The sequence below is a fragment of the Ranitomeya imitator genome, chromosome 1 (assembly GCF_032444005.1).
Source record: "Ranitomeya imitator isolate aRanImi1 chromosome 1, aRanImi1.pri, whole genome shotgun sequence".
Lineage (NCBI taxonomy): Eukaryota > Metazoa > Chordata > Amphibia > Anura > Dendrobatidae > Ranitomeya > Ranitomeya imitator.
Genome location: NC_091282.1, coordinates 437796228 through 437820227, shown reverse-complemented (window position 1 = coordinate 437820227; position 24000 = coordinate 437796228). Strand labels below are relative to the sequence as shown.

The 24000-nt window shown below is 41.7% G+C and overlaps 1 protein-coding gene across 3 annotated transcripts in view; it reads right to left on the bottom strand.

Annotated features, from left to right (window-relative positions):
* Positions 1–24000, bottom strand: part of DOCK8 (dedicator of cytokinesis 8) — a 255214-nt gene that overhangs the window by 175603 nt on the left and 55611 nt on the right. For all 3 annotated transcript variants that reach the window (XM_069763842.1, XM_069763822.1, XM_069763832.1), the window contains exons 3-12: positions 17895–18070; positions 16192–16263; positions 11819–11939; positions 11434–11646; positions 10335–10420; positions 7867–7933; positions 5660–5809; positions 4145–4225; positions 1239–1398; positions 1003–1127 (exon numbers count right to left, since the gene is read on the bottom strand). In XM_069763842.1, the coding sequence (XP_069619943.1) occupies positions 1003–1127; positions 1239–1398; positions 4145–4225; positions 5660–5809; positions 7867–7933; positions 10335–10420; positions 11434–11646; positions 11819–11939; positions 16192–16263; positions 17895–18070 (1251 nt within the window). The remainder of the gene's footprint in view (positions 1–1002; positions 1128–1238; positions 1399–4144; positions 4226–5659; positions 5810–7866; positions 7934–10334; positions 10421–11433; positions 11647–11818; positions 11940–16191; positions 16264–17894; positions 18071–24000) is intronic.

Here is a 24000-nt window from a genome sequence, read left to right as displayed (position 1 = left end):
GGTTGCCTCTGTTAGCAACTACATGCCATTTTTTCTAAAGTCCTAGATATCGTCTTTAAGTATATCCTCCCTAGTGTCTTTTTTCATTACAATTTTTGTTGTAATAGTCTTTTGTTTTGGCTACTACCGGTAATTTTGTTGGGTTTAATTTGATAGGTGGCAAATACAATACGCCACTTAAAGAAACTAAATGTTAATAAAACATGCCCAACGTGTAGAAACTTGGTTATTGAATAGTCTTTTAGAGGGAGTCATGTTCTAAGGTCCCCATACACATTAAATGGCAGTAAGACCCAGCATTCCGTGTTCTGACGAGTAAGATGAGATGTCTTTCATCGGCTTATCTTTGGAAGAACAAAGCAATTGGCAGTTCGAATTTGGACATTCCCATTTGTCTTCTCCCCTGAGAATCAGTCGCCACAGCCCCAATATGCATATAGATACTGGCAGGTGCGTCCGACATTAGTTTCATATGTATGGGGGTTTATCTCAGAAGGGTTAAGGACAAGACTCTATGTGCAGTATAACTTAGGTTTCAATGAGATGCAAAAGGCTGAAGCAGATTTGCCTGCAAGCACCACAATCTCAAAGAAAGATAAAAATCAGCTAAATCTATCAATTTTGAAAAATGATCTGATGGTTTTATATGAACTGGGGACCCCTCATGGTAAATCTTGGATTTTTTTGTCTCGACTGCAGGAAGTGAGTTGCTGGAAGAGCATTATTATCTAAACATGCACGCTTGCTCGGTCTGAGCGTACATTTATGATTCAGGAAAAGTATCTGAAGTGTTTTTGTGTAGATTAACAATGTATCAAAAGCAAATATTCATTTAATTATAGATCTGCTGTAACTTACAGCAATAGATAATAACATTCAATTACCAGTCAGAGAAGATTTGTGCTTTTACTTACGGAAACTGATAGTGTGTATGATATCTACCAAATATGTGACATATTAGACCCCAGGCAGCGGTATATGCAAGAAATATATATCTTTCACCTGCTTAAAGAAAGTGATTTGTGTAATTGTTGTGGGCTTGAATGGTGATGTTGAGCCTTCGTCTATTGAGCTCCCTCTCCTTGACGGCCCCAGTGAGGATCTCCGGTCAACATTAGTCATCTTACCTGTATTAGTAGAAGAAGATATAGAAGGTTCATTTAGACATTTTAAGTACAGATATGCACATACTGCTGTTTTCTTGTTTTAACAAGATATAGTAGAAAGTATGGGCATACCATTCCCATTTTCTGATTCTGGGGATTCTTTTTCCAGAGTCATAACATTAATACAACTTTGGAGGCTAATTGGTATCCAAGCAAATGGCATACGGTATCTTCCTAAACGTTGACAAAAGTTTTCTGCTTGAGATTTAAGTTTTTCTATTTTTTCTTTTGACTGCATAAAAAAAAAATACATGTCAATAAATATACACAAAATAGAAGTGAGATATACTTTAGTGGTAGAAAAAGTCATATCCTGGATTAGCAATTTAATATCTGTAATTCATTGGTAAAGGAAAGTGCTTTTGGGTTACAATTTTGCTGTTATTAGTACAGACTATCTTTTGATTACAGAGAATCTATCACAACAGTTACATATTATTTAATTCACTTTAACATGATATATAGTTGGCACCCTTGAAATGGTTTCAGAAAATGAAGCACTTCTCCCAGAAAATTATTGTAACTACACATGTTTTGTTATACATGTTTATTTCTTTGTGTGTATAGGAACAAGAGAAAAAAAGACTTGGAAAAAAAGGCAAATTGGACATAATTTTACACAAAACCCCCAAAATGACCAGGAAAAAATTGTTGTCGTCTTTACAAAATTGTGGGGAAACAACTTTGATACAAGCATATGATGCTCGATCAAACTCACCTGTGGCATGTAACAGGTGTGGGCAATATGAAAATCACACCTGGAATCAGAGAAAAAGGGGTGAAATTGACTCAATCTTTGCATGGTGTGTCTGTGTGCCACACTAAGAATGGAGAACAGAAAGAAGAGAACTGTCTGAGGACTTGAGAACCAACATTGTTAAACAATATCAACAATCTCAAGGTTACAAGTCCATCTCTAGAGATCTTGATGCTCCTTTGTCCACAATGTGCAACATAATCATGAAGTTTACAACCCATGGCACTGTAGCTAATCTCCCTGGTCGTGCACAGCAGAGAAAATTGATGAAAGGTAGCAAAGCAGGATAGTCCGGATGGTGGATAAGCAGCCCCAATCACGTTTCAAAGAAATTCAATCTGTCCTGCAGGCTCCGGGTGCAACATTGTCAGTGCAAACTATATGGCGACGTAATGAAATTAAACACTATGGCATGAGACCCAGCAGGACCCCACTTCTAACACAGAGGCAAAAAAAAGGTAGATTGAAGTTTACCAAAATGTACGTGAGAAAGCCAAAATCCTCCAGAGAAAGTGTCTTCTGGAAAGATGAGACCAAAATAGAGCTTTTTGGTAAAGCACATCATTCTGTTTACCAAAAACAAAATGAGGCCTACAAAGAAAAGAAAACAGTGCCTACAGTCAAATATGGTGGAAGTGCAAAGATGTTTTGGGGTTGTTTTGCTGCTTTTGGCACTTGGTGACTGACTGTGTGGAAGCTTTCATGAAATCTGAAGATTACCAAAGGATTTTGTGTCGCAATGTAGTGGCAAGTGTCAGAAAGTGGGTTTCGTGTCCTAGGTCATGGGTTTTTCAACAGGACAATGACCCCAAACATACTTCAAGAAGCACCCAGAAATGGATGGAAACAAAGTGCTGGAGAGTCCTAAATTGGCCAGCAATGAGTCCAGATCTAAATCCCATTGAACACCTTTGAAGAGATGTTAAAACTGCTGTTGGGAGAAGTTGGAAAAGAAGAGTGGTCCAAAATTCCAGTTGAGAGGTGCAAGAAGTTTGTTAGTTATAGGAAGCAATTTATTGCAGTTATTTATTTCAAAGGGTGTCTGGCTCATTTTTGGAGTTTTTTGAGAAAATACTTCCATTTTTTTGTTCTCTGCTTTTTTTGTGCTCTTTCAATGCATACAAAAAAAAATAAATATGTGCAATTGTAATAATTTTCTGGGAGAAATACTTCATTTTCTGGAACAATTGCAAGAATGCCCACACTTTCGGCCATGACATATACATATCTGACAGTTGTTGGAAGGGCTAACTTTGATTGTGTACATCCCAATTATGACGTGTGAGTGCGGGAAGCAGAGTCCCCCCTTACAGTAGCATCTGAAGCACGTGGGTCGCGAGCGAGTGGTGTTTGTGACAAATTGGCAGTGGTGGGAGTGCTGATTCTAACATATATATATATATATATATATATACACACACACACACACAGACAAATGCATATATATGTTCATTAACAATAATAATCATCATCATATTTTATACTTGCTGGTGCTTTTTTTTATTTTCTTGTGATAACTGTAAAATTCCTATTTTCAGACTAGCCACTAGAACAATCACAAATAGCTGATTCTTTCTGTTTTCTGTAACTCATTTGTCACTTTTGCTGTATAGAGTGCGTAAAAATGATTAGCGGAAGCTCATTATCACAGGAGGAAGCTAAAATGACAACTGTATTAATGGTGACTTAAAGGGGCTGATTTCATCTCATAATTGCTCTTTTATGGCCTCATTCACACTGGCTAACAAAACTTTATAGAGATAGGAACATCGTTACTACAGTACAATACAGCAATCTCATCGTCAAAAGCACATCCCTTGCATACACTGTGCGTTGTGCTGATGGCAATGATAATTTAACAGCATGTATAAATGATCCATTTAACCAAGGAGCAACACAGTTATTTTTTTGGCTGACCGGTGGCATGCTTCCACGGGACGATGATCACGAATGAGCATCCTTATGAACGCTTGTTTGCTGATCGGTCCTTGCAGTACACAAAGATAAGGTGCTGTATGTATCTCCCATATCACTCTGTGGTCTCTAGGGAAGTTCTGTGCTTAATAATGTCCTAGAGATGGTCATAATTTATAACTGTCTACATAGACCATACAGGAAAGCAGTGTGGGCCTCCAAGGATACATATTCACACATTTTGATATGTGAGCTATTCCGTTTCAGTTATTAACAATGCTACACTTATCATCAATGTATAAGATACCTTTCCACCATCAGAATCTTTTAACACCATGTATGGCTCAGCACAGTCAGAGATTTCTCCCTGTTGAAGAACTTTCTCAATCTGTAAGACATATCAGAATGAATAAAATAAAGGTCATTGTAAGCCGTCACATCTGATATAAAGTACATTTGCACCGAATGCCAAAACTTACAACGGTTACTCCAATTTCAGCATTTAAAGGTTACTCATTGTACAATTTTTACCAATTACTTGTAATTTTAAAGATCTCGCCTAGAAATTCTTCAATAACGACCTTCACTCTTTCCTTCCAGTGTATGTTCTGGGCATGTTAGGGGCACATTGGAGCACAGCTCATTAGAAGGTAGAACTCTGCAAGTCAGGAACCTGCGAGGAGAAAATCTACGAGGCTGCTGCAGCCAATCACTGTTCTCAGCGACGAGGTCTACATGTAGAGCATGAAAACATCAAGGCCAGTAATTAGTCATAGTGGTCACATGGATGTATACCATGTGATCAGGGGCTACTGCTGCTGCTGGGACAGGCTGTGGTGGGGTGGGAGGGAGCTGGTAATTAAATAGGCTTGTAATATTACTTAATCAAACAAAGTTGCTGTCAACAGATCTAATTATTCACTGTGCTTCACTGCAGTCTTTTCACTGCTTCAGTGCACAAGGAGTTAATCTGGAAGGGAAGCAACTAATTCCCTGCAAAATTAATAGACTGTGCATGGAGCAGATGAAAGATCAGTGTCACAGGACCACTATGGCTTTTGACCTGATCTGTGTGAATGCAGTCCTGGAGAATACAGTAAGTCTAAAGGCAAACTCAGATGGCCATAGAATTCGGAGCGAGATTGGAATGGATTGCATGGACTGGCCGGCGGCTATCCCTACCTGAGCATGGCAGCTGTCACCTTCTGGTAGGTAAGGCCTTTATCCTCATTAATATTTTATTTACTTTGTAATCTGCTACAGGTGTGATGATCCCAGCAATCCTTACACCCCATAGGCAGGGATGATACAGGAGTATGGGCCATTCACATTCGCTAAGTGCAGGATTGTTGGGATCCATTGCAGGCATTATTTTATTTTGAGCTACTGTACATTTTACTACATGTGCGAATCAGCTCATGAGGAAAATCGCACATTGGCCACAATTGGTCCATGTGCTGCCCATGAGTAGTCTGCCATGCCCACGGACAGCATAGAGGCAAAAAACACTTGATGGAACCCTTCATTTCTGTTCATTAACACATACAATTGACACCATGTAATTATTAATATATTATTCAGGCTGGGCAAACATTGCGGCAGGGTAGTAGTGTGCACTACGGCCAGGAACCATGTGGCCATACCCACTCATGGTATACTGTAAAATGGCATAGATATGATGCAAGTACTGGACAAACATTATTTGTGCGTCACTTGTACTCGCTGCAAATATCGAACACCACCATCTGTGAAGCTTCCAGTCCTCCACAATTGATTCCCAAGCAGATAATGTAGGAGGTCATCCTATTCAACTCATGCTCACCTTAACTACTAGGAAGATATCCGGGGAGGGATAGGTAATGCAGAACACTGCACTTCTCGCTTGGCTTGAAGGGGCCACAGAGGGTGTATGAGTTCGTAGATTCTGTTTCAATGCTTCTGAGTTCAAATCACAATGAAAATTCTCTGAAATCTACGGAGAAAAATACAGCATCATAGTCATAAAATAACATCAAAAATAATTCCTGGAGTCAAATAAATATAATTTACAATAAAGAAGTGATTGTAACAAGAAAGCTGGAAGCAACCAGACTCAGCTATTTACTAAATAACTGTGACAAAAGAATTGGAACACCCACAAATTAGGACACCCATAGCTTACACCTATAGTATATTTTCAGAACATCCAATCTAACAACATAGGCATGAACATGGAGTTGGTCCCCAGTTTGCATCTATTACAGTTCCCACTCTTTTGGGAAGGCTTTCTACAAGTTTTTGGAGTGTGCAATCATTGAGTCGGCAAAGCGTTGGCGACTGTCACACACTGTGCGCCTCAGCAGTTGGTGACCCTGCCTTGTATGGTTATGTGGTCCAGCTCTGTGGCTAAGAGGCTGTGATGTTAGGGTTGGCGGAACGCACCGAATATATATATATATTATATATATATATATGAGACAGTAGGTGCGTTTGCAACCTGGGGTCCACCATGCAGGAGAGAAACCTGCTGCTAGTAACAGGCGGTACTATATGGCGGTATAAGCGAACTCTGTTACTTCACAAATTCAATATGAAAAGAGAACGCCGTACCCTGTTAACCTCACAGGAGATCACAGCTGCATTTTAGGATGGTGTTTCCAGCACCAGATTTATAAAAAATAAAGTCTGATCTCTGAGACCCTCGCCTATTGGTTGAGAGTAGATCCAGTGATCACCATTTGACGATTTCCAGCAGCTGCACTCGCCATACACTTTAATGGTATGGTTGTCGTGTTTGCATGGTCCATTATCGTTGAAATCTATAGAACCTAAAGAAACAATCAAGCAAGCAGCCCTTTCTATAAGCAATGAAGTCATCTAGTGGATATGCCATAAGTGCCTAAGATGGAAATATCCCTTTAAATGAATACATACTATCTGTAAAATGCATTGTTGCACATTATATTATGACAAGTATTGCTTTTTGTATATGATATAAATCAGATAACTTGTATAATGCAGGTGTCACGATTTCTCCTGAGTGTCTGGATGAAGTGAGTGACAATTCTGCCGTCCTATCTAGGAATGGGGTGGGCTGAGCTGTTGGTATGGTGATGGACAGCTCAGCCGTCCAATCACATGCTGGAGCATGCTGAACTGTCAGGCTATGTGCACAGGCTGCGGATTACTCTGCAGATTTTTCCAGACTGATTTTGGTAAATCCGCACTGCGGATTTCCTGCAGAATTACCGCGGATTTACTGCGTTTTTTTTTGCAGTTTTTGTGTGGATTTCACCTGTGAATTCCTATTATGGAGCAGGTGTAAACCGCTGCAGAATCCGCACAAAGAATTGACATGCTACGGAAAAAACAACGCTACAATTCCGGGCGTTTTTTTCCGCAGCATGTGCACTGCGGATTTTGTTTTCCATAGGTTTACATGGTACCGTAAACGCATGGAAAACTGCTGCGAATCTGCAGCGGCCAATCTGCAGCAAAATCCGCAGCTTGTGCACATAGCCTCAGTGTCTGGAGTGACAGTTTAGCAATCAAATCATGACCAGGATCATCCATATGTGACTCGTCTCTTCTGCGGAGTAATTACCTGGCTATTCAACCAGCTCTCTGCCTTTTATTGCTGGCAATTGTAGCTATGCTCATGAGGTGAGTGCTTGCTCTGTGCTCCTTGTCTCGTATTCTGATCTTGCTGCTGGACCTTGGACTTGTCTTGATCATCCGTTTGCATAGCCCTATTGTTGTGATCTGCTACCGTCTTGGAATAATTGTGACCTCGGACTGTTTCATGACTAAGCCTTTGCCTCACTCCTTTGTCCATGATGTACTCTCTTGGCTTTTGACCTCAGACCTCTTAACTACACAGATTCATGGCTTATCCGTGAGTGGTTACTATGGTCACAGCAGGTAGGTTGTTTTGCCAGAAAAAATATACTCCCCTACCCCCCAAAAAACAGATGCCTATATTTGTTTCATTCTAGTGCAGTTTAAATTAGCTTTAAACATGACATCTCCCAGTATACTACATTTTATTACCTTTTTTCTATCTCTACAGTCGTAAAGTGCAATAGTTGCAAACATTGGCTCAATGTCAATGTCAAATCTGTTTAGAAAAAGGGGAAGAAAAATTAGTTAAGTTTCATGAAGTACATAAATGTATAAATGTTTTAAGGGAAACCTTTCACATCGAACATACAGCCCTTACTGTGGGAAACACGTTAGAGTGCCGGAGGCGACAAACAGAATTGCTTTATGTGTAGACCTTATAATTTACTATTTTTCCCTCATAGGTAAAGATGGTAGAGTTGTTTGGCAGGACCCAGATCAAGTGGCCAGGTCAGTATTCCATGATTGCTGGACGGGAGTCCCAAGAATCTCTTCTTACATGACATCTTCTGTAGCTCCTCTTTTCATTGGCGCAACATCATCATTGCGTCATGATGAACACACGATGTCACACTAGCCAGACTACTCAAAAAAGGAGCCGCAGATGCTATCAGATAAGGCCGTGGAACTCTGTCTGATCATGGACCGCAATGAATGGATTGGCTGCGGATCTTTTCACTGCAGCACACAAGCTTCATATATTTCTAGGAAGCTGTCCCGCTTGGATCAGGAGGCTCAGGGCCAGTCTGTCCATTGCGAGCCATGATCTGACCAAGATCCACAGATGTCTGCATGACCGTAAGGAGAAATTTGCAGGGCTCTCATCAAAGAGTAACAGAGTACTGACTTGGCAGCTGTACCAAGGTCCTGCAAAATAATTCTGTTGTTTCTATTTCTATTCATAAGCATATAGGAGGTTGTTCAGATAAGGAGATACAGCAATTGGGCTGGGTCTTCTGATCCGTGCACGGTCTTTGTTTGATGGACACGTGAAACCAGCCTTATATATTTCATGGTAACTGACAGCTATCACTGTATCAGCTATCATCCGAACTTTCCTTTACTCCCTATATCCGCTCACTCACTCGCTCCTGTCACCTGCATCTTAAAAACATCTCCAGAATCCGACCTTTTCTCACCGTTGAAACTGCTAAGACTCTTACTGTCGCTCTCATTCATTCCCGTCTGGACTACTGCAACTCTCTTCTGATCGGTCTCCCTCTTTCCAAACTTTCTCCTTTCCAATCCATCTTAAATGCGGCAGCCAGGGTCATATTTCTGTCCAGCCGCTTCACTGATGCCTCCATCTTGTGCCAGTCATTACACTGGCTACCCATTCGCTACAGGGTCCAGTATAAACTTATCTCTCTCACCCACAAAGCTCTCCACAGTTCTGCACCGCCTTATATCTCCTCTCTCATCTCCGTCTATCGCCCTACACGTGCCCTCCGTTCTACAAATGACCTAAGACTAACATCCCCCGTAATCCGAACCTCGCACCTCCGTCTCCAAGACTTCTCTCGTGCTGCGCCAGCTCTCTGGAATGCACTTCCCCAGACGATCAGACTGATACCTAGCCCCGACCTATTCAAGCGCGCTTTAAAAACCCATCTCTTCAAAAAAGCCTACCACATCAACTACTCGGAAAACTAACTTTGTCCTGTTCCCTCCTTCCAAATATTATTCTGAATCTGCACCCTACTATTCATCTGTCTCCACACCCTCCATGCACATGATAACTGCACTTGATACTTGACTATTGCACTTAAACACACGGGCTGATGACCGGATCATGCAGCTTTATATGAAAATCCCTATTTATTATAATTGCCAGACCTGAAATAACAAGCACTTTTCACCTATTGTGTCCCCCCATTTCCTTGTAGATTGTAAGCTTGCGAGCAGGGACCTCACCCCTAATGTCACTGTTTAAATTGTCTTAACTTGTACTGAATTTATTGTCTGTACATGTCCCCGCTTAATTAAAAAGTGCTGCGGAATTTGTTGGCGCTATATAAATAAAAATAATTATTATTATTATTGTTATAGGTCTGCATACATAGATGGCTGTCAATCACTGGATTCCTAAGCTCATAGTGAAAAAGGATATAATAATAAGTTATAAATTGTACAGAACCCTTTCCCACTAAACTATATATTAATCTGCTCAGTAATACAGCCATAGGCACCAAGGGTCCAGTGGTCATGACATACTCAAGTGATTGTAACGGACTCCGGCACTAAGATACATTAGTTTACAAGTGGGTTGGTAAATGTGATTGGACAGATCAACCCATACAACAACTAATTTGTGCGAGCCTCTCAACATTTTTTTTTTTAACATGGGCCACCAGAGGTCACACTAATGTTTTGTTGACTATATGTAAACTCAGCTTAGTCACTAAATAATACTTTTTGGAAAGTATAGGGTCTACCAATAGGTGGCACTAGAGAGATAGGATACTTTCTTCTGGAGGAGAGCTAATTTGCATATTATATAATACTAAAATATGCAGTAACTCTCAAGATAAAGCATCTTACAAAAGGCAAATACAAGATATTCCAAAACAGATATTTATAAATAAGAATGAACCAAAAATATATATTTTATACTATACCTTAGCGTATGCAGCTTGACCATTATCCTGTATCCCATATGTTCCTTTGGACATTCTGGTATAGGGCGTATTTCCACAGTATCCTCCTGAAATATGTGTAGTGTGCATTAGGGCCAAAATGTACCGAATAATCATTATGCTGAATTTTTGTTATCATAAAAATGGCTTTGATTAAAGAAAACACTCAGCAGGAACCTTGCTCTAACCTTACACAGTTAAAGGGAACCTGTCACCCCAAAAATCAAAGATGAGCTGCGGCCACTGGCATCAGGGGCTTATCTACAGAATTCTGTAATGCTGTAGATAAGCCCCCAATGTATCCTGAAGGATGAGAAAAAGAGGTCATATGAGACTCACCCAGGGGCGGTCCTGCAGTGGTCCGGTCCGATGGGCGTCGCGGTCCGGTCCGAGGCCTCCTATATTCTTACGATGACGTCCTCTTCTTGTCTTCCTGCCTCAGCTCCGGCGCAGGTGTACTTTGTCTGCCCTGTTGAGGGCAGAGCAAAGTACTTCAGTGCGCAGGCACTGGGCCTCTCTGACCTTTCCCTGCGCACTACAGTACTTTGCTCTGCCCTCAACAGTGCAGACAAAGTACGCCTGCGCCGGAGCAGAGGCAGGAAGACAAGACGAGGACGTCATCTTTAGAAGATAGGAGGCCCAGGACCGCGACGCCCATCGGACCGGACCGCAGCGGGACCGCCCCTGGGTGAGTATAATCTAACCTCTTTTTCTTATATTTCAGGTTACATCGGGGCTTATCTACAGCATTACAGAATGCTGCAGATAAGCCTCTGATGTTGGTGGCCACAGCTCATATACAATTTTTGGGTGACAGGTTCCCTTTAACGTGCCCCTACACCTTAGAATACTGTTATCTGAGAACTATCAATCCCAAATCCCCAATATACATGCATGCACACTCAGCTCAGTAGAAAGTCCATGTGCTGTGAATGAGGACAGAGAAGTTAGAGAATTATGGCAGGGGCTAAAAAAAAAATAAACAGATAATGATGTATGGAAAAAAAAGATAAAAAACAGGATAAAAGATAACATAAAATATATAATATAGGATGAGAAAGTAATTGGAACACATTTATACCTCATCCATTGGTGGACTGAGGGCAAAAATCTCAGCATGTCTGTTGGCTTTACGAGCTTCTTCAGTTTGCTTCTCCAAGTCATCCACATTTGTAAGTTGGAGAAGGTTCTTTAGACGACTTTCTGGATTTAGGCCACGAAGGTCGAATTCACAGGAAGTATTGCTAGATTTTTCAGACTCACCAGACAACCTCATTACAAGACCCCCGTCAGTCTACAAAAAACACACAGGAGGATCAGGGTATTATATTGTGTGCATAAAAACTACATCATGAATACAGAAAGGGAGTGCACACTGACTGGCTACTAGAAATCCAAAATATTTGCTTTGTGGCAGGAGAATAATTTTTATCTGGATCTACAAAATACTGCACGAAAAATATTACCTGCTCATTTTGCCTAGTCTCCGACTCATCGGACTCAAATATCTGTTTTTGAAGAGTTTTTTGGAAATCTTTTCTAGAGCCACTTCTGCTAAAGTTGCTTGTACCTGAGTTTTCTTGTGTCCTAAAAGTATAGAAAAAAATATAAAAGTGTTTCGTAAGATCCTATAAAATTCTGTCAGAAAGAAGTAATGGTATAAAAAAAAAAAACCTATACTCACCTGTTAAGTAATCCGCCGATCCAGGCACTCCAGGAGTGATCGGTTTCTATTATTTCATCATCACAAGTAGATAATTGCACAGGAATGTTTCAACCCTGACATATATTCGGGTTTTTATCAAGCTAGAGTGTGCAGCGTCCGTCTATGCGTAAAGGCTGCAAGGATGGTAATCCGCTGCGACCAGTGATGGGCTGCAGAGGTCTCATGGGTACACAAAACGTTATCATGGCAGCTGGATTGGCAAATGAATTACAGAGCTTGGCCACTTAATCTTTTTCAAGATTTTATTGAACATTTTTCAACATTATTTTTCAAACACAGAAAGTGTATTGAACGGAAAAGCAAAAAGTAGGAAAGAGAAAGGGCTGACATTGGGGAGATAAGATATGGTAGGTGATCATGGTTCCAGCTCGCATAGCCAGTGGTATCCAGATCTATATATGGCGTTCTCATTTATCAAGACATCAGTGGTCATATGAGTCCATGGAGGATACTGGTAGACCAAGTACATTTCTGGTATGATAATAATCTCGTGTGAGCAGGTTACTGTAGTTTTCTTTCTGACTAAGCCCACTAGGATATAACAAGGGCGAATGGGGATAAGGATAATGGAAGTACTGGGGAAAAAAGAGGGGGTGCGGGAGAAGAGAATGCATGGACTTCACCTATCACTAAGGTCATCCCAACCAGTGAGGTAAGGAAAAAAAGGGAAAATGAGAAAGCTCCATTTAGACCGTGCTCAGGAAACGATGTATTATTATGTAAGGAATCTCGGAATTGCTGTGCGTTGGTAATAATTATATGATTGCCTCTCATGTTTGAAAGAACTTTTTCACTTGGGTCTTCTCCTGTAAATATGCATCTAGCCAGTTCATTCTGAGTGAGAACTTATTTTCTCCAAAATCACATAAACTGTAGGTTTGTTAGGTGCTAGCCATGCATGTAGAATTGTCCTATGGTAGCCACCAATATACAGTAAAGACTTCTCTTAAGAGCTTGTGGAATATTTGTTCTGTAGTTTGCAAAGATCCAATGAGGGCCGAGGCTAGACAAAGTTACACATTATAGGATGTAGATGCATGGGTAAGTGTTCGTATGCTAGCCCAACAAGAGTGAATCTAGGGACTTTCCCATGCACAATCATAGTGGTCTACCTCGCGGCCACCTTGAGGTAAAATTGGTGCAATATATCTCCAATGCATCATTTCTGATATATATATATATATATATCTATAGATATATAGATATATATATCTATAGATATATATATATATATATATATACTAGATTGTGGCCCGATTCTAACGCATCGGGTATTCTAGAATATGCATGTCCCCGTAGTATATGGACAATGATGATTCCAAAATTTGCGGCAGACTGTGCCCGTCGCTGATTGGTCGAGGCAACCTTTATGACATCATCGACGCCATGGCAACCATTATGACATCTACGTCGATACTGTGCCCGTCGCTGATTGGTCAAGGCGAATTCGCGGCAGACTGTGCCCGTCGCTGATTGGTCGAGGCAACCTTTATGACATCATCGTCGCCATGCTGTGCCCGTCGCTGATTGGTCGAGGCCTGGCGGCCTCGACCAATCAGAGACGCGGGATTTCCAGGACAGACAGACAGACAGACGGAAAAACCCTTAGACAATTATATATATAGATATATACCTATCTACATACATATACAGTACAGACCAAAAGTTTGAACACACCTTCTAATTTAAAGATTTTTCTGTATTTTCATGACTATGAAAATTCTACATTCACACTGAAGGCATCAAGACTATGAATTAACACATGTGAAATTATATACTTAACAAAAAAGTGTGAAACAACTGAAATTATGTCTTGTTTTCTAGGTTCTTCAAAGTAGCCACCTTTTGCTTTGATGACTGCTTTACACACTCTTGGCATTCTCTTGATGAGCTTCAAGAGGTAGTCACCGGAAATGGTTTTCACTTCTCAGGAGTGCTCTGTCAGGTTTAATAAGTACGATTTCTTGCCTTATAAATGGTGTTGGGACCATCAGTTGTGTTGTGCAGAAGTCTGGTGGATACACAGCTGATAGTCCTACTGAATAGACTGTTAGAATTTGTATTATGGCAAGAAAAAAGCAGCTAAGTAAAGAAAAACGAGTGGCCATCATTACTTTAAGAAATGAAGGTCAGTCAGTCCGAAAAATTGGGAAAACTTTGAAAGTGTCCCCAAGTGCAGTGGCAAGAACCATCAAGCGCTACAAAGATACTGGCTCACATGAGGACCGCCCCAGGAAAGAAAGACCAAGAGTAACCTCTGCTTCTGAGGATAAGTTTATCCGAGTCACCAGCCTCAGAAATCGCAGGTCAACAGCAGCTCAGATGAGAGACCAGGTCAATGCCACACAGTGTTCAAGCAGCAGACATATCTCTTCAACAACTTTTACTGTTAAGAGAAGACTTTGTGCAGCCTTCATGGTAGAATAGCTGCTAGGAAACCACTGCTAAGGACAGGCAACAAGCAAAAGAGACTTGTTTGGGCTAAAAAACACAAGGAATGGACATTAGACCAGTGGAAATCTGTGCTTTGGTCTGATGAGTCCAAATTTGAGATCTTTGGTTCCAACCACCGTGTCTTTGTGCGATATAGAAAAGGTGAACGGATGGACTCTACATGCCTGGTTCCCACCGTGAAGCATGGAGGAGGAGGTGTGATGGTGTGGGAGTGCTTTGCTGGTAACACTGTTGGGGATTTATTCAAATTTGAAGGCATACTGAACTAGCATGGCTACCACAGCATCTTGCAGCAGCATGCTATTCCATCCGGTTTACGTTTAGTTGGACCATCATTTATTTTTCAACAGGACAATGACCCCAAACACATCTCCAGGCTGTGTAAGGGATATTTGACCAAGAAGGAGAATGATGGGGTGCTACGCCAGAAGACCTGGCCTCCACAATCACTAGACCTGAACCCAATCGAGATGGTTTGGGGTGAGCTGGACCGCAGAGTGAAGGCAAAAGGGCCAACAAGTGCTAAGCATCTCTGGGAACTCCTTCAAGATTGTTGGAAGACCATTCCCGGTGACTACCTCTTGAAGCTCATCAAGAGAATGCCAAGAGTGTGTAAAGTAGTCATCAAAGCATAAGGTGGCTACTTTGAAGAACCTAGAATACAAGACATAATTTAAGTTGTTTCACACTTTTTTGTTAACTATATAATTCCACATGTGTTAATTCATAGTTTTGATGCCTTCAGTGTGAATTTACAATTTTCATAGTCATGAAAATACAGAAAAATCTTTAAATGAGAAGGTGTGTCCAAACTTTTGGTCTGTACTATAAACATGTTGAAGTTCCTTGCTGGCATGTGACTGATCACATGCCCAGAAATGTCCTTTAGGTAGTCAGGAACTGCAGCATTTCTGCAGCTCTAGTGATGTGCAGGTCCTGATGGCTCCCTCTCTGGCACTGCAACCTTCATTCACATACATCGCTGAAGAACAGAGCTGTGCCTCTGCACACTTCTCGCAGTGATCATGAAGGACACTGTGGTAGCATTCTCCTTGATCATAGGTAGCTGCTTCCAGACTACAAGACACACTTTTTAGCAAGATTTTTCTTGCTAAAAAGTGCATCCTATAGTAAAAAAAAGGATATATTAGTAAGTGACACAAAATCATGGTCCACAGACGTTAGTAACAATAAAAATTAAGTGGGCAACTGTTTTAACAGGTGAGTACTGGTTTATTTATTATGCTATACCATTACTGAACTCCTTATGTACGTCCTAACAAGCTCCATTTCGTGGCTTATGGATTTTTGAATCTCCATAAAATCAATTTGATAACTACGGTCACGATATCCTAATTAGCGACTAGTTGTAGAGGTGTTGCTAATCTTACCACGGATCATATTATCTGGCATGCTTTGCAGGGGGGAAAGCGGTGATGCAGAAATCAGCCAGCCATTACAACCAGCTCTTTGCAAATCTCAGGGCTGGAGACCTGCGTCACTGCTGAGCATGCGCTGTTTTTGCATATTACAATAAAACATCTGTAACAATCAGTAGTTCATACTTGTCTGAAATTCTCGACAATTATTAGCCCTTTTTAATATAAATGGCAGAGTATATACTGAACAATATATGGATTCACAACTGCATGTACTTACTTTCTGTTCACAATCAACCAGTCTCGTAGATATATCTGAATGCAATCCCTGACATGTTGATCCAGCTCAGCCCTGACAAGATAAATGTTACCAAGAAATGTGAGATTAATGGATTTTGCCGGTTTAGATTTGAAAACAGAACATACGGTATATAAAATGACAAGCCGAGTCAGGCGGCTGTATAACATGGACGACGATTGCACAGACTGGCCATCGGCTCTCCTGACGGCCAGTCCGAGCATTGCGATGCGATTGTCGTCCGTGTCATACTGCGCCCTTAGACTCAGCCCTAAGCTTTCCTAGTACCACTTCCACTTTGTTCTAGTTGTCAGTAATTTTCACAGCTTATCTTAGATACTCTATAGATGTCTTAAGGTAACTTCTTTAACCCTTTCCTGCAGTACCCATAGCAACCAGGCAACCCCCACATGTACTTATGCTGGCTAACAGATGTAAATCATTCAGCTGCGGCAAGAAAAACTAAATTTTCGAGCACTAAAAAATACTCGGAGGACCCCCGAGCATGCTTGAGAAATTTCGAGTAACGAGTATATTCGCTCATCACTAGTGTTGAGCATTCCGATACCGCAAGTATCGGGTATGGGCCGATACTTGCGGTATCGGAATTCCGATACCGAGATCCGATACTTTTGTGGTATCGGGTATCGGATCCATAGTGAGGTGTAAAATAAAGAATTAAAATAAAAAATATTGATATATTCACCTCTCCAGCGGCCCCTGGACATCACGCGGGTAACCGGCAGGCTTCTTTGTTTAAAATGAGCGCGTTTAGGACCTGAGGAATGACGTCGCGGCTTCTGATTGGTCGCGTGCCGCCCATGTGACCGCGACGCGACGAATCAGAAGCCGCGACGTTATTCTCAGGCACTAAACTCCTCATTCTAGGAATTTAGGACCTGAGGAATGACGTCGCGGCTTCTGATTGGTCGCGTCGCGGTCACATGGGCGGCACGCGACCAATCAGAAGCCGCGACGTCATTCCTCAGGTCCTAAACGCGCTCATTTTAAACAAAGAAGCCTGCCGGTTACCCGCAATATGTCCAGGGGCCGCCGGAGAGGTGAATATATCAATATTTTTTATTTTAATTCTTTATTTTACACATTAATATGGATCCCAGGGCCTGAAGGAGAGTTTCCTCTCCTTCAGACCCTGGGAACCATCAGAATACCTTCCGATACTTGGTGTCCCATTGACTTGTATTGGTATCGGATATCGGTAATATCCGATACTTTTCGGGTATCGGCCGATACTATCCGATACCGATACTTTCAAGTATCGGACGGTATCGCTCAACACTACTCATCACTAGTGATCAACTATGCTCTTGTGCCTCTTTTTAAAGAAAGAGACCACCTCAAACAGACACAATTTGAAGTCAATTTGTTTCATTGTAATGAATGGCTCCATAAGGGGAACATCTGAATTCCATTTGTCAGGGATTCAGATAACAGCCCTGGACAGAAGCCATCAAACGACGCAGAGCGCGGTGTGTACTCAGCCGAAGATTGTGTAGGAACATTCCCTACTGACAAGGGTGAAATGTAAAGGCCAGTTCTTCATTTATTCATACACTTCCAGAATGAATACCAAAGTGATGACAAAATCCAAATATCTAAGTGTCATTTCATGTGAACAATGTCCTACAGTAAATGGTCATTGGTCTGGTCTTCCCCATACATACCCATCTTCAGGTAGAGAAGGCTGAAGTGTTCTACAGTCTTTGGGTTTAGCTACAAGGTCCAGATCATCTTCAGGGAAATCGCCAAGATCTTGAAGAAGCTCATGATTGTGGCTGTTCATATGTGTCATTAGATAGTTTTCAAAATCTACTGGATCCACAGCGTCGTAAAACGGAGGCTATGGAAAGAGAAAAGAATTGTACCATAATACATCTCTGCTCACATTGCATTCAGGCCTTCTGTCTAAGGTATACACCAGGAGGATTTTACAATGTGTATCTCTGATGAAAGGCTCTAACGTATGCCACAGGCATATCATAACATGTCGCTTATACGCTCCCATTTTGATTTTTTACTATTTTTCCTTAATATCACCGCATGGAAAGACCCAATATACACTAATCAAAAGGTAGAGAACCCCTGACAAAGTCCAAAACTCCTTTGACTTTTAGTGGGTGGTTTGGGGTCTAAAAATACATTTGAAACCTAAAGAGTTCATATCATCTTCGTTTAGATGTTGACACCACAGAAGGCAGTGAGATAACTCTTTATTACATGTACATATGCATAAAGTAATGCAAAGCTTAATATTATTCCACAAGGATAAAGAAAACAGACTACTGATGACGCAACGAACAGGAAAAAACAATCTGAAACAAATGACAGGAGCCACGCAGAAAAAGCACTTCACTGCATGAATCTATTCTGAAATCCACGTCACACTCAGCGATGGATGGAAGGAGAACGTCCCTCTGTGGGAACACATCTGCTACTAAGACGACTGCGTAAAGCAGCCTTATTAACTGGCCGATATGTCGACATACCTCTCCGAGAAGCGGCTCATTGGCGTACAGACTCACGACAGGTGTCCTTCAAAATGGCTGCGTGAGGAAACTGAGGAGATGACTATGGTGCAAACACTGATGGTTTGACTCACATTGAAAATATACCACAAGCGAGCAGAGAAAGGAAGCCAGCTCGCCACCGCAGCATCTGAAGAAGGAAGTGCCTGCACTGACAGACATCAAGGTAGCACGTCATAAGCTCACTGATATACAGAAGGAGGCAGGCCGGATTCGGTGTTTTTATGCCTTTATAGTAAATCTAGTAAATTCTACCATGTACTCAGCCTTTCTATGCTCCAGATGGATGCAGCTCTGTGCTGAGCTTAGTGCAAAGCTCGCCTTGGCCTGTCCAGTCATACTTTATCCTTTTTATCCAAATACTCGTCATGTGCAGTTCTTTGATATAAAAAGGGGAAACAATCCAACATTCGAGAGCTGAGAATAAGATATTACTCTCATAAAGCACACACACCGTGCTATACACTACATGTATCCAATGCAGAAAGGGAATAGTTGTCTCCAATATGGCCGCCCTCCAAAAAAAAGTTTTGATAAACATAAAATAAGTAGCTATAACATTTTAAAAAATGAGCAAACATAGTATTTCGGTTTTACACACGTTTTAATTAATTAAACTAAAATAAACTATACCCATTCCCTTAAAGGGTTATTCCCATCCCATAGATGGATATTGTCAGATAGAGCCCATAAAAACAAGCAATTTAGCAATTTACTACATATTAAAATTTTCAGCAGCTCTTGCGATATTAATACATTACATTTGATTAGCTTGTTGTATTGAGATTGACCACTAGACAACAGAACTTACACAGTGCTTACGAGCTCTTTTCTATTCAGCTTGTGCTTGTAAGCACTGCGTTGAAGCTGGAGCACACTGTTATCTCCTAATCTCAGCAAACTAAAGGTACCGTTACACTAAACGACTTACCAACGATCACGACCAGCGATACGACCTGGCCGTGATCGTTGGTAAGTCGTTGTGTGGTCGCTGAGAAGCTGTCACACAGACAGCTCTCTCCAGCGACCAACGATCAGGGGAAAGACTTCGGCATCGTTGAAACTGTCTTCAACGATGCCGAAGTCCCCGGATAACCACGGTAAATATCGGGTTACTAAGCGCAGGGCCGCGCTTAGTAACCCGATATTTACCCTGGTTACCATTGTAAAAGTTAAAAAAAAACCAGTACATACTCACATTCCGATGTCTGTCACGTCCCCCGGCGTCAGCTTACCGAACTGTGTCAGCGCCAGCCAGCCGTAAAGCAGAGCACAGCAGTGACGTCACCGCTGTGCTCTGCTTTACGGCCGGCCGGTGCTGACACAGTCAGTGCGGGAAGCTGACGCCGGGGGACGTGACAGACATCGGAATGTGAGTATGTACTGTTTTTTTTTTAACTTTTACAATGGTAACCAGGGTAAATATCGGGTTACTAAGCGCGACCCTGCACTTAGTAACCCGATATTTACCCTGGTTACCAGTGAACACATCGCTGGATCGGCGTCACACACGCCGATTCAGCGATGACAGCGGGTGATCAGCGACCAAAAAAAGGTCCTGATCATTCCCAGCGACCAACGATCTCCCAGCAGGGGCCTGATCGTTGGTCGCTGTCACGCATAACGATTTCGTTAATGATATCGTTGCTACGTCACAAAAAGCAACGATATCGTTAACGAAATTGTTATGTGTGAAGGTACCTTTAAGTGAAGTGGTTACAAGTTAGAGAGCAGTGGTGGTCAACAAAAGAAAAGTGTTTATATCTCAAGAACAGATGCAAATTTTAATAAGCAGTAAATTGCTCGTTTTTACAAGCTGTACCTGACAACATCCTTTCTAAGATAGGAACCGAACTTTAAAATGGTTCTTTTAATGTTCCTTTTAATACAAATCATATTATAAACATGTAGAAGTGAGGGCCATGGTCACGAGAACTTACTATTTTTGAAGAAATTGTAGTGACACAGGTGGTAAAAGTACAGACTACACAAAAGATCCCCATACAGATTAGCTTAACATCGTCCAAACCTGGAGTTATCGGTGGGACCAGCTGACAATGTGATGTGTGAAGGTGAGCTCTCCCTGACAGATGATGTTGGGGGAGATGAGGACCATGCACTTTGAATTCAAATGCCCAATCCTTGTGTTATCCAGGAGATATGCCACTGCCAATGAGCAATCTGACAGCAGCATCCTCCTCTCTCCCTTTTGAAAACACATGAACGCTAGGGCAAGTATTCATGGGTATGGGATAGGCGGAAGAGATAGCTGCCATAAGCTTAGAGGGGTTGTCCAGGACTTTTACACTAATGGCCTATCCTTAATATCTTATTGTGGGGGAAATAATAGGCTTCCGCGTCGATCGCTGTTCCTGGTGTCGGCTGGAAGTGCTCAGCTGTAGAGCTGCACAGCTCAGTAACTGCGTAAGGGCCACAGATGTGAATCAATAGGGAGCGACTTAGCACTTCTCGATGACGCCGGAAACAGCTACTTGGCAGGGGTGCCAGGTATCAAATCCCTCCCCCCTTTAATCAGATATTGATAACCTATCCTAAAAATAGGCCATCAATATAAAAGTACCAAACAACCTCTAAAATATAGTCTGATGACCTATCAAAATAGAAAAATCATGAACCTAATGTGTCATTATCAAACTAAAAAGGGGATTGTTTTTTTTTTTTCTTTTATAAGACTGGCTACACACAACTGCAAAAAACAGTCGTTGTGAGGACAGCGACATTGAAAGCAGCCGTGAGTCCCTGACCCAAACTCTACAGCCTCCTAGACATACCGTATATGAGCGGCGGCATCGCAGAGGTTGGCAGCACCTGGTGCAAGGCAAGTACTTTGCCTCCCCTAAGCAGTGGACTATCAGCATTAAATCCCTTATCCCCAATGCACCAGTATTGTATTTGACAAAAATACTGATGTAATTATAGTTTGCCTTTGGTCCTCTATTTTTTTATGCTTTTTGCTGAAATCTGACATAAAATTTGACAAATAAAAAGTTATACGTTGATACTTTTAAAAAATCTTTTGCTAACGTATCTATTTTATTAGCCTAGTCCCAACACCTGAGCCAACCTTAGGCCTAATCCTAACTCTAGCCTAAGGATAAGAACAAATGTGTAAAAATGTAACATTCCATTTAATGTATGTGTTTGTTTTTTGTTTTTTTACATGTTACACTTTTTTAAATTTGTGACAGCGGGTGTCGATCTCTCCTCTCAAAAAATTACAAGTGAGAGGAGAGGCAGCATGGTATGGTGAAACACAGTACCGCCCATGATAATATTCAACGCTGGCTTGCTCAGCCTCTGTCACCTACAGGGGTTGGACAAAATAATGGAAACACCTGGGTTAGTAACTGGCTTAGTGATAGAAAGCAGAGGGTGGTTATAAATGGTATAGTCTCTAACTGGGTCGCTGTGACCAGTGGGGTACCGCAGGGGTCAGTATTGGGACCTGTTCTCTTCAACATATTCATTAATGATCTGGTAGAAGGTTTACACAGTAAAATATCGATATTTGCAGATGATACAAAACTATGTAAAGCAGTTAATACAAGAGAAGATAGTATTCTGCTACAGATGGATCTGGATAAGTTGGAAACTTGGGCTGAAAGGTGGCAGATGAGGTTTAACAATGATAAATGTAAGGTTATACACATGGGAAGAGGGAATCAATATCACCATTACACACTGAACGGGAAACCACTGGGTAAATCTGACAGGGAGAAGGACTTGGGGATCCTAGTTAATGATAAACTTACCTGGAGCAGCCAGTGCCAGGCAGCAGCTGCCAAGGCAAACAGGATCATGGGGTGCATTAAAAGAGGTCTGGATACACATGATGAGAGCATTATACTGCCTCTGTACAAATCCCTAGTTAGACCGCACATGGAGTACTGTGTCCAGTTTTGGGCACCGGTGCTCAGGAAGGATATAATGGAACTAGAGAGAGTACAAAGGAGGGCAACAAAATTAATAAAGGGGATGGGAGAACTACAATACCCAGATAGATTAGCGAAATTAGGATTATTTAGTCTAGAAAAAAGACGACTGAGGGGCGATCTAATAACCATGTATAAGTATATAAGGGGACAATACAAATATCTCGCTGAGGATCTGTTTATACCAAGGAAGGTGACGGGCACAAGGGGGCATTCTTTGCGTCTGGAGGAGAGAAGGTTTTTCCACCAACATAGAAGAGGATTCTTTACTGTTAGGGCAGTGAGAATCTGGAATTGCTTGCCTGAGGAGGTGGTGATGGCGAACTCAGTCGAGGGGTTCAAGAGAGGCCTGGATGTCTTCCTGGAGCAGAACAATATTGTATCATACAATTATTAGGTTCTGTAGAAGGACGTAGATCTGGGTATTTATTATGATGGAATATAGGCTGAACTGGATGGACAAATGTCTTTTTTCGGCCTTACTAACTATGTTACTATGTTACCTGGAAACATCAACAAAAGTTAGTTTAATATGGTGTAGGTAAACCCTTAAACGGCGATTACAGCCTCAATTCGCAGAGGTATGGATTCATACAAGGTGTGAATTGTTTCCAAAGGAATTTGAGCTTATTCTGCAGTTAAAACACCCTCCAGTTCTTTGAGCGACAATGGCGGCGCAAATCGACGTCTAACTTGAATCTCTAAAATCGACCATAAATGCTCAATAATGTTGAGGTCTGGGGATTGTGGGGGCCAGATGAGATGCTCAACTTCAACGATTCTAGCTGTATGAATTGGTGCATTATCATCCTGAAAGATGGCGTTCCCCTCCGGGAACAGTGCTTGAATCATTGGATGCATTTGGTTGCCCAAAATGCCTAAATAATCTCGGCTGTTAATTCTTCCATGAAGGGATATCATTGGCCCGGCGGATCTCCACGAAATAGCACCCCAGATCATCACAGAACTTCCACCATGTTTTACGGTTGGGAGAAGGCAGTCTGGATGGAATGCTTCTTTTGGCTGTCTCCAAACGTACACTCGGCCGGAGATCGGAAATAGGGTAAACGATGATTCGTCTGAGAATATCACATGTTTCCACTGCTCGAGGGACCAATTCTGGAGGTTTCTACACCACTCTAAACGCTTGGAAACATTTGTCATTGAGAGCAGCGGTTTTCTAATTGCAGCTCTTCTGTGGAATCCAGATTTGTGCAGCTCCCGACGAACCGTTTTTGTGGAAACAGGGTTCTGTAGGTGTTCATTGAGCTCAGCAGTGATTTTCGGAGCCG